Source organism: Leopardus geoffroyi, chromosome A2 (genome assembly GCF_018350155.1).
Source record: "Leopardus geoffroyi isolate Oge1 chromosome A2, O.geoffroyi_Oge1_pat1.0, whole genome shotgun sequence".
NCBI lineage: Eukaryota > Metazoa > Chordata > Mammalia > Carnivora > Felidae > Leopardus > Leopardus geoffroyi.
In genome coordinates this window covers 112,620,197-112,630,951 of record NC_059331.1, presented here as the reverse complement: position 1 = coordinate 112,630,951, position 10,755 = coordinate 112,620,197, and the positions used below count along the sequence as shown (strand labels likewise).

At 35.8% G+C, this 10,755-nt stretch overlaps 1 protein-coding gene across 6 annotated transcripts in view; it reads left to right on the top strand.

Annotated features, from left to right (window-relative positions):
• The first annotated feature begins 498 nt into the window (after positions 1-498).
• The window catches only part of TMEM196 (transmembrane protein 196), a 52,371-nt gene continuing 42,114 nt past the window's right edge, over positions 499-10,755 (top strand). For 2 of the 6 annotated variants that reach the window (XM_045495038.1, XM_045495036.1), the window contains exon 1: positions 683-1,063. In XM_045495038.1, coding sequence (XP_045350994.1) covers positions 917-1,063 — 147 coding nt within the window. In that variant the 5' untranslated portion in view covers positions 683-916. Of the gene's footprint in view, positions 1,082-10,755 lie in introns of all 6 variants that reach the window. The other 4 variants (XM_045495037.1, XM_045495035.1, XM_045495040.1 and 1 more) reach the window with 3 other exon arrangements.

Here is a 10,755-nt window from a genome sequence, read left to right as displayed (position 1 = left end):
TCTGGATACAAACCCAGAAGGGAGCAAGCAGGGGAGATGCGAAGGCAGGGATCGCGAGGATCATTGTGGTTAGGGTCCCCAGGGGGGGCCGATCAGGAGCCAGCCAAGAGTATTGGTTCTAGACCCACAAATAGATCAGGCTTTTTCCTCCTCCATCAACCTCTCAAATCCCAATGAGGTCACTGAAATGAAAGAGAATCAGAGCAAGAGGCAGGGGGAGGAAGAGGACGACGAGGAGGGAGAAGAAACCCAGACGGAAAAAGGCCATCAGACAAGGTCGCTTTTTCTGGCGACACAGCAACTACGAGGAGCGTGGTGCTGAATATATCCGCCCGCTCAGCCTGGGGACCGAGGGACTCGCAGAAGCACTTTGTGTTACCACGAAAACAAAGGAGAGGAGACGAGAGCGAGAGGGAGAGAGAAGCTCTGAACAGTTCCGCTTTGGATCTCTGGGAAGCAAGGCTCATCTCCTTGGCAAGGAAAGAAAGGGAAGCCTGAAGGGTCTGGGAGGCTACGAAGGAAGCAGGTTTCCTGCGGAGACTTGGGACGCGGCAGAACTCTGGACAGCGCCTCTCGAGCAGGGCTCCTTTACTCCTGGCTCCGCCAGGTTTCTGGCTCCTTCCTGAAAGCCCTTCTGCGGGTACACTCTCCTCTCCTGACCCCGACCACCGAACCCGGGAAAATCCGACGATCGCTGTCAGAACGTGCCAGGGGGCGGAGCGACTCTTGCCTCTGGCCCGGTCAGGGAAGAGGGTCTCCGGTTCTGGAAATCTAGTCCTTGTGGAGAATGCTTCGCTGGTGAAAGAAAAGTTTTGGGGTCTGGTAGGGGGCGGAAGGGGTAAGGAGGATAGTGGAAGAAAGAAGGTGGATGGTTGGTTTCCCTCTCTGATCTGGAAGGAATGATGACCGAGGAAGGATGTGCACCAGCGGCCAGATTATTGGGAGCCTCTTGGTGCTCTCTGTGCTGGAGATAGGGCTGGGGGTGTCCAGCGTGGCCGTGGGGGCGGTCAGCTTCAGCCTGGCCCTCCGAGAGCACAAGCCGCAGCTCGGAGACTCGTCCCCGGTATGGAGCGGGGTGTGTGTACGTTGAGCCATTTCACTCTCTCTTTACCTCTTTACGGTGATGGTCAGTGTGCGTGCGTTAGTCACTCCCTCCCTGGGGAAGAAAATCATAAATCTCTGGCTTGCATGTAGGTTCTTGTTGGCAGATTATTCCTCTTTATGTTTGTCCCTTTATTTACTAATTGGCTTTTTCCCCCTCACCTTGCTTAAGACCAAATTAAATGGCTTTGTTTAAAGTGGTGGTGGTGGTTAGCGGGGTTCAGCAGTTTCCCCTGGCTGAATCTGCAAAAGGCTGCCTAATAGTGCTGATTAGGGAGTCACACCTGTCAAGGGCAGACTCACTTAGCCTGTTTCTTTTACAAGGAATATCAAAATGAAAGTGTTACATCATTTCTTGTATCAGGAACAAGCAAGGGTAGATTGATGCATGTATTTCTGGGCAACAGTGTCCGACTAAAGACAACACTGATAAAACAGAAAGAGAAATGTGGTATGCGTGTAAAAGGAATATTTTATCCCAGAAAACACTGCTCTTAATTTTTCTTTGCTAGCTTTCTGATACTTCACATCTAAAAACTCTTCTGTAAGTTCTAGGCAATAAGTTAAACAATAAATGGTAGGATATGTAACTACATTCTAATTGGAGAATAACTCGGCTTAAAGAGTACCTAATGCTCAGAGAGAATGTCATAATTTCCTCTAGGTCAGATGTCAGACCCAATGACCTTCTTGTTTACTGTGGGTGGAATCTCCAGGAAAGCTTTAGAGACTCTTTCCTTCCACCAAAGACCAATAAAATAACTCAGCACTATTCCTAGTGTGGCCCTGATTGTGAAAAATCATTTTTTTTTCTTCTCCTTTGAGTATATAGACGCTATATCCTTCTTGGTTTCTAGCTTGATTCCAGTTTTCAAGATAATTTAAAAGGATGTTGTTCTGTCACTGATGATCGGTAGGTGTAATTAACAATCATGGCTTGAGTATTTTTGTTTTAAGTCAATGAAGAAGAAAAAAGACTATTTGTTTAAGAAAAATCGTTTCAAAGTAACTCAGATTTGAGAGACCTTCCAGCATTCCTAAAACTAGTACAATTGTGCTGTGGAAAATTAGTTTTTATATTTTAATTTTTCAAAGTGAAGCAAATGTTTTTAAACTGCAGAAGTTAAAAGGAAAAGTAAAAATGGTACTCAATTCTACCACTGAATGTTTCCAAAAATCCTTGTTCTGAATTCAGTAAGTTACTATCATCTCCAAATAATTACCTTTTTCTTTATTATGTAAATTTTATCAATATACATTTTAAACTTAAGTATGAAAGGCTAAAAGGCAAATCTTAAATTTGAGAACTTTACATCTTATATGCAATAGTGATTGAGAGTTGTAGTTATCAGTATTTAAACAGAATTAGTCAGACTTTAAAACTTCTATCAGACAACTATCAAAATTGAATATAATATCAACATTTAAAACAAATGGGGCAAAATGTGACCTTTTGATGACTTATGAAGGAGAATCCTCAAATACTCTTCAAATCACTTCCCCTCTTAATTTTGAGAAATTGGATGAATAAACATAGGTTGTCTCTAAGTGGAATTAAAGTATCCACTTTATCTTTAAGAATTAAAAGAATGGTTACATTTGCTTGGCATCACATAAGGAAAACAGATTATTTTTTTCTCTTCCCAGACAACGTACCATTATCTAAATGAGCCAACATATGTATTTGTTACCAAAAATGAAAGTTTTGAATCTGCCCAGTAAAAAGCAAATAAAATAATTATTTATATATAATATACATATAGTCATCATAGAGAATTATTTCCATCTTTAACTGGCTCTTTAGAGTAACGAAAATTCACCTAGGGTGCTCAAACAGTTCTAAATTCTATTGTCTGATTCAATAAAATTTTTAAAAAATAAATGTGATTGAATGAATGGATTGAAACAGGGATGCCCCAACAAGTCCCTTTGGGGATCACTTTTATAAACTCAAGTTAAAAAATCAAATTTATGAAGAAATACTCAGTTTTGATCATTATTTATTAAATTATAGACTTCCTAAATTGATTTTTTAAATTGTTTTTCAGAGGTCATTTGTGATATAATCTCAATTATCTCTTATTTCTGTCAATGATGAATTCATATAACCAGTATTTATAGAGGGCTAACCATGTGCATTTTACTATTTAATACAAAGATTATTAAGATAAATCAGAATAACTAGTAAAGCAGACAAGATGAGTATATCACTAACTTTATCAGTGGTGAGAAATTAAAGTTTGACCTCAGAGAGATATAGGGGCAGATATAAGGGTGAGAGTATGGGGTGGTCAGTGAAATATCCATGGGATAACAATTACTTTTCTCTTGATCTTGGAAGTTTATTGGGACTTGTAATTTATGTATCACAGTGTTAAGTAATGCATCACAGAGTGGACTCCAAAGTCTGGGTGCGGATCTGTCATTTATTATCGAGATAACATCCACAGTTCTCATATTCTGTAAAACAGGCCTGTTAAAAGGCATAAATGAAATAATGCTCTTAGTAAATATATAGTGTGTAGTGAGCACTGAATAAATGCAAGCCACTAATACTGGGTGCACAAACTGGCAGAAGGGCATAAGAAAGGAAAGCCTTTCAGACAGCATGGATGAAGGCACAAACTGGGATGGGATGTGTTATGTTCCAGAAAGAATAGGCTCTTCTACTTTTCTGGGGCTTATGTGTGAAACGAAGATAAGGATGGAAAGAGTGGTTGGGGCCAGACCATGCGAGGCTGTGTGCCAGTCTAAGGCAATAGACTTATTGCCTCATATTTTTAATAATAATAATAATAATAATAATGATAATAATACCAATTCATACTTCCCAAAGAGATTCAAGGAGAAGCAGAGAAAAACTAGATTAAAAAATTATTAATCTCTTTGGTATTTTATGAATTAAAAATATGTGTTAGTTATAAACACTAGCTGGGATTTTACATAATTAACCTGTCACAATAACCACAGTCTATAATCAGAGTGTGCTTTGATTGGTGCCATGAAGTATTTTTTCAATACATTATTGTCATTATTACAAGATGTCTGAATTAAATTTTAGAAATCAATAGAAATAAAACTGTACTGTGAAGGAATTATTTTTTTATATATTGACTCTGACATAAGCTTTTTATCTAGTCTAGTACACTAAGAATTCAGGCTACTATTTTGATCTTTGAACCCAAATATGCAAATTTTGCAAAATGTGATTTAAAAATTAAATAGTAAAATAAAAGTCTTAGAAACCCAGGGGATGGATGCTTATATTTCTACTCACTGTTTTATAATGAAGCAAAGGGTGATCAGGTTCCTGTCATCGGTTTAAAGATGTGGCCAATAAGCAGGAAAAAAAATTATTTCGCTATACAGAAAGAAAGTTATAAATCCCTTATAGGATTTTTGCTTCTTCCTGTTCATTTGTTATAGCTGATATAGTAACCTTGTTGAAAGAAGACATTACTGCTAGATAACAATGAATGAACTCTTGAGTAAACTGCTTTGGAAAAGACAGTCATGTGAAATATAATTGGCGTGTACAATTTATTGACAGAGTTCAATAGACGGAGCTATGTTTCCAAGTTGCTGTATGATAGTTACATTTCCCCATCAATAATGAATCTGTAATGGAAATGGACTGTATTTAGTACTACACAGATTCATGGTTCCAAGAGAATTTTATTTTGCTGTTCTAGGTTGGCACTTGAAAATGTAGGGATTCAGATGGTTGTGTCCAGAACAACATCTAGTGCTAAGTTGTATTTGAGATATAGCATGCTAAATTCCATCCATCTATATCTAATACTCATTCTATAAATCAAAAGTATTAAAAGAAACTTTTCTAAGCCTTGTTTAGCCCACAGTCTTTTAAATATTCAAAAAAATATTTACCTTAAAATAATTAAAAGTTTGAATGACTTTGCTTATTTTTCTGGACAATACTTGATTTGTATATTATAACTTTCTCCAGATAATAAATCTGATACTTTAGGTGGGTGAAATTTATAGCATAATCAAGGCCACCTGTTATGTGGACTCCTGATTTACCATTGCAACAACTCAGCCAATTGGAAGTTTGTGGTGAAATTAATCCTACATTAGCAATGTAAGGGAGGTGCTATATATAAAATGATATCTGCCTCAAAGTGTTATTTTTAATTTTTAAATCTATCCAATTAATTTAAGGAAAAATAAAACAATAAGGAGAAATAAATCTGAAACATTTGAAGTTACTTCAAATGCACAAAATTTGAAGCTAATGTGTCTCTAATCAGATAATATATCAATTTTCTCCAGCTTCAAAATATATAACATAAGAGATTTGTATATCTGAGCATGAGATGAAAGCTCTGCCCCACCTTCATAAAAATTACAAATATACATTTAAAACCAACTTTGGAATTAATTTTAATTACACAAGTAATTCATACATATTCTCATATCAAAGGGTTAAAAAAAGAATCAAAGCTGATATTCTCTTTCAACTCATCAAAATTAGCCACCATTATAAATTTGGTGTGTAATCTCACAGGCATTGCTCCACATATAAATAGTATTGTTTGAACATGTAGATCAATTTTGATGAAGTTTTGGATGTAGTGAAGCCCATTCATGGACTCTGTAAAGCCCAGGCAAAGAATCTCTTCCTTATTTGATGTATACGATTATTGTCAAGTGCCACTTTTATCTACTGGGGTTAGGGCCATTAGATATTGGCAATTAAAGAAGTTGGATAAGTCAAACTACTAGGAAGTGTAGTTATTATTCAAGGAACCATACTATGTGTCAAATGAAACATAAACAAAATTCTATTTCTGGTATTGATTGATAATGGTAAAATAGAAGAAAAATGGTGACTTTTGTCATTATCTGATGAAGTATTTTGCTTTAGTCTATATTTCATCCTCATAAAGTGACATGTGCTTAAATTTTTATCTAGGGCCTGTGACAAATTATGTCTCAGGATTTTGGCCCTGATCCGAGAGTATAACTATCTTGAAGACTTTGGCATAGGAATATTAGGGGATAATTGATAATAATTGCATCAGTCACCTTTTTGTGGACAGTTTCCTTGATACAAACATGATTTGAATAAAGTCAAACCCTTTCATTTGGATGATTTTGCCTAAAGTGTTCAAGTTGGTTTTCTTGTATTGACATGGTTATTAACCAGATCATCCAATACATGCTTCAAATGTGGCCAAGAGATTTAACTTTCTATATTAGCCCTCAGATAATATTTAATTTTATTGGTTGATGGCATAACCCACCCATCCAAACTGAAATGCTTGTCTTTAAAATTCTATAAGAACTAGAATAGATTTTGGTGAAAGTGTGTGTACACAACTACTGGAGGGGGAAAAACCCCAAAAATTTTATGTTCAAGTAATGTTGGGTCATTTACTTATGAAGTAAACAGATTTTCATTTTACTACTACACTATATATATATATATATATATATATATATACACATATATATATACATATATATGTATATATATGTGTATATATATACATATATATGTATATATATACACATATATATACATATATATGTATATATATATGTGTATATATATATAAACTTATTCATTCAAATGACATTCTATAAATAAATAAGCTCAGAGTCTTAAATAATATTTGACTTTACTGTCTTAGTAATTTAGTAAAATTACCAGGTGGTCATTCTGCAGGTAGATGTTTATTTCAACATGCTAAATGGACAATTCCAGAATAAGTGGGTGGCAGTATATATTTTCATTGAGTATATTTCTAGGAGACAGAGAGAAGAAATTGTATGAGTACTTTTTTCTATTATATCGAAAACCATGCGACTTTTCTTGTGAATGCAGATCCAAGCTATATATACTATAGTCAAATTGAATGACAGGTTGGATTCATATATCCTACTCACTATAACTGTGGCACTGGATAACTTCTGTTTCTTTATGAAGTCAAGGAGAGAAATGCCGGTACCAGTTTCATGGATTACCGTCAATACCAACATTGGCATAGAATAAGTGCTCAGTGAGCATAAATTGCTTCTTTCTTCAACTGCCCTTATACTATCCTAGGACTGCCTGGGACCTAGATAACACCAGTACTACACTGGGTCTCACCATTTCTTCAACACCGTTGATTAATTTTAGTTTGACTCACCTTTTGTTTTTTTTTTTTTTTTCATGTATGGTATGTGTCTAGTTACCTTTTGATTTAATTCACAAGGTACATTATCAACTACAAAAATGTACCAAAATATCTGCATTAGACAGGTCATGTAAAATATTCAGCTTAAAACTGAATGGGGAAACAGCAGTAAGGCACTTCTCTCTTTCTCTATCTCTCTCTCTCTCTCTCTCTCTCTCTCTCTCTCTCTGTTTTTCTTTTGGGGGTAAAGAGAATGGTAAAAATTCTATCATAAAAATATTCAGTAATAGATAAATTAGACAATTATCTAAGTCAGACAAGTCAAACAGTGAGGATGTAGGAACCATTATTTATGCCATAAATCAAAGTCCTTGAAAACATATAAAACTATATACGTTCTTGTCGTTAGTCAAAATAAAAGTACAAATTAATACTTCTAATAAAGACACATAGTATTGGGACACCTGAGTGGCTCAGGTTAAGCATCTGACTTTGGCTCAAGTCATGATCTCATATTTCATGAGTTCGAGCCCCGCATCGGTCTCTGTGCTGTCAGAGCAGACCTTGCTTCAGATTCTCTGTCCCCCCTCTTTCTGCCCCTCCCTTGCTTGCACTCTGTCTCTCTCAAAATAAATACACTTAAAAAAAAGATACATAGTATCTTGGAGGTTTTTATGGTTTTGCTTTTGAAGCAATATTTATTACATGTTGTAGTATTAATAGATACATCAATGAAATACCTAGATTTCAACAATGATTCTTATTAATTAGGGCTCATGGTTTTTAGCACCAGTATCAAGATTCCTGAGAAGAAATTATAAGCTCCATTAGTTCATGATTTATTATTAAATATTGGACAAAATTATGTGGTCAAGACAAAAAAAGAAAATATTAGTGGCTAAGAAGACCATTTTGGGAGACAGGGTGCCTTGAGCTATTTGTCTTGTAGAAGTAATACAAGATATGATTTATTAATAGTTAACTGTGTTCCAGATGTTTTTATATACATTATTATTTCTAATCTTAACAACGTTGTGAAGAATGTAGTATTATATAAAACTTATGTAGGGAAAAGGACCTAGAATCCACTCTTACTTAATCAGCTGAGTTAGTATTTAAAGATGGACAGTCTCATTTTAAAATCTACACTTTTTCTATTGCATTGTGTGGAACATGGGAAATTGTCATGAAAAAGTCATTCACTGAGTTCTGATCTCATTATTTGCTCACATCCCTGAATATATGAGTCAGGCAGAATGGCATAAAGATCAAGTCCCCATCACTGTTTGTACCTGTTTCCCAGAAGAGACTGACATAGTCAACTGATGAACAAGCACAACTTCCATATTCCCAGAAGAACGTGAAATATTAGACCAAATCGTTCTTACCTTTAGAGCTTAGGCTTTAGCCTTAAAAAGTAAACTGAAATTATGCATCTCAAATGATCATTACATATTATGAAAGCAAGTCAGGAATATACAAACCATATTTAAACGTAGTTCAAAATGTGAGTTATCAGTGAGGGATCAGGGTTGACTCCCTTGTGGGGGGAGCTCTTTATCCAGGCCTTGGAGATTGGGCAGGTTTCCAGTGGGCAGAGGAGAAAAAGAAGATGTGCTAAGCAGAACTATTAACATGTGTAAAGTCATGAAAGGGACGATAAAATGGAGAGTTTGTGGAGGATTGAGGAGACTAGACTTGTTAAAGCAAAGAGATGTTCACATAATAACTGGCAAGTGAAGATATAGCTTATCCAGATACGAGAAGACCAGCTTTAAAAGGGTCCTGAAAGAATGGTAAGACTAATCTGCCTTTGATTCCCAACTAAATTTGGTGAGCTTTGCTGGTTAGAACTTGATGATCATGAGGCCAAAGCAGTTGGACTGGGCATTGGTGCTCATTTCAAGGCAAAACACCAGCTCTTGATTCCAAGACATGTATCCTGTATCAGAAGAAAGATGTGAGGGAACTCTTGAGACTTGAGGGAAGTGTAAATCTACCATCACAAATGTAAACCCACTTCAAGTGGCTTTCCTGTTGATGGTGCATTTGTAAGATCGTAATTCTTGTGTTGAATAATTCTTACAGCTGCCTGACATATAAGAATTCCCTTATTTAATTGGAAACATTAGCATTACATTAAGAAATGAAAATAGATTTGGAGGCATTAAGACTTGGGTCACATTCTAGCTCTAACATTTGTTAGCTTAAGTTTGAGTAAGTTACATTATCTCCCTGAGCTATCAGCTAAGTTATCTGTAAAATAGCAATACTAATACCTATCTTATGGAGTTCAAAAAATTAAAATGAATACTTATATAAAGGGCTTGATACATGTTAAGTATTTAATAACTATGATGATCCCACAACAATGACTGCATGCTATTGCTGTATGTCTGGAAAATCAATTTTCTGTACATGGTTTCTATTTTTGTGTTAATAGAAATTTTATTTTTATACATTTCTGAAGGGTAGCTTTTTGTAAGGCCATTGATGAAATTGATCTTGGACTCAAGGCTTGGTAACATTTAGGTCATATACCCTCTCTTAGAAAATACGTGCTTTTCATAACCAATTTCAAACATTAATAGTTGTGATTTAGTGTTCATTTTCCAGGGTCCCAGGAATATTATCTAGGTCAACATTGGGATAATTTTTGTGTATTCTCCCAAATAGAGATCATGTATTTGTGTTTATCATTATTTTTGGCTAGGCTGTTGGAATTCTTATCTCTTTCTCTACTTGTTTCCTGCTGACTATTTTCCTACATTGTTTGCTCTGAAGAATTAATAATAATAACAGTCACATTAATAATAGTAACACTGGCAGCTTATATTTCGAATATGCTGCATTGCCTAAGAATTCCAACTGCTGTGTTAGACCATTTATCTCAGCAGGATGAGTTTCTTCACCTAAGGAATGAGTACCCAGCAGATTTAGGATTTAGTGATCTAAATCACCTGAAGAGATAATGTGTGCATGTGTGTGTGTGTGTGTGCGCGTGTGTGTGTGTGAACACATGCATGTGCTCATATGCGTATGCAGGGGAGATTAAAAGATAACAAATTCATACAAGGAAGTTGATAATTGTCACTGATATGCACTATACGCTGCGTTTAGGCTGCTAGTAACCCGACTTGGGTACAAGTTCACAATGCTGTGATCCTCTATGAGCTGCAACTTATTTCCATAACTGGCTGGGTTTCAGAAACTGCCAGACATGTTGGGTGGACATTCTTCTATGGTGTTGACAATTCTTGGGAAGAACATAACTTCTACCCTCTAGTCCCCTGGAGTCCTTGGCTATTTTCAATTCTGTGAGAACAGGTCACAAATCACAGACTCAAAGCTGGCACGTACCCAAGGAAGTATTTTTTGTTGTTGTTGTTTCATCTTCACCAAATGTATCTTCTACATTTTAAATGTTGTTGTGTTTTCCACGTGTATCAAGTTATGGACATTATATTTGAGTGTGGTCCAAATACATTACAGCATCTATGTTAATCTT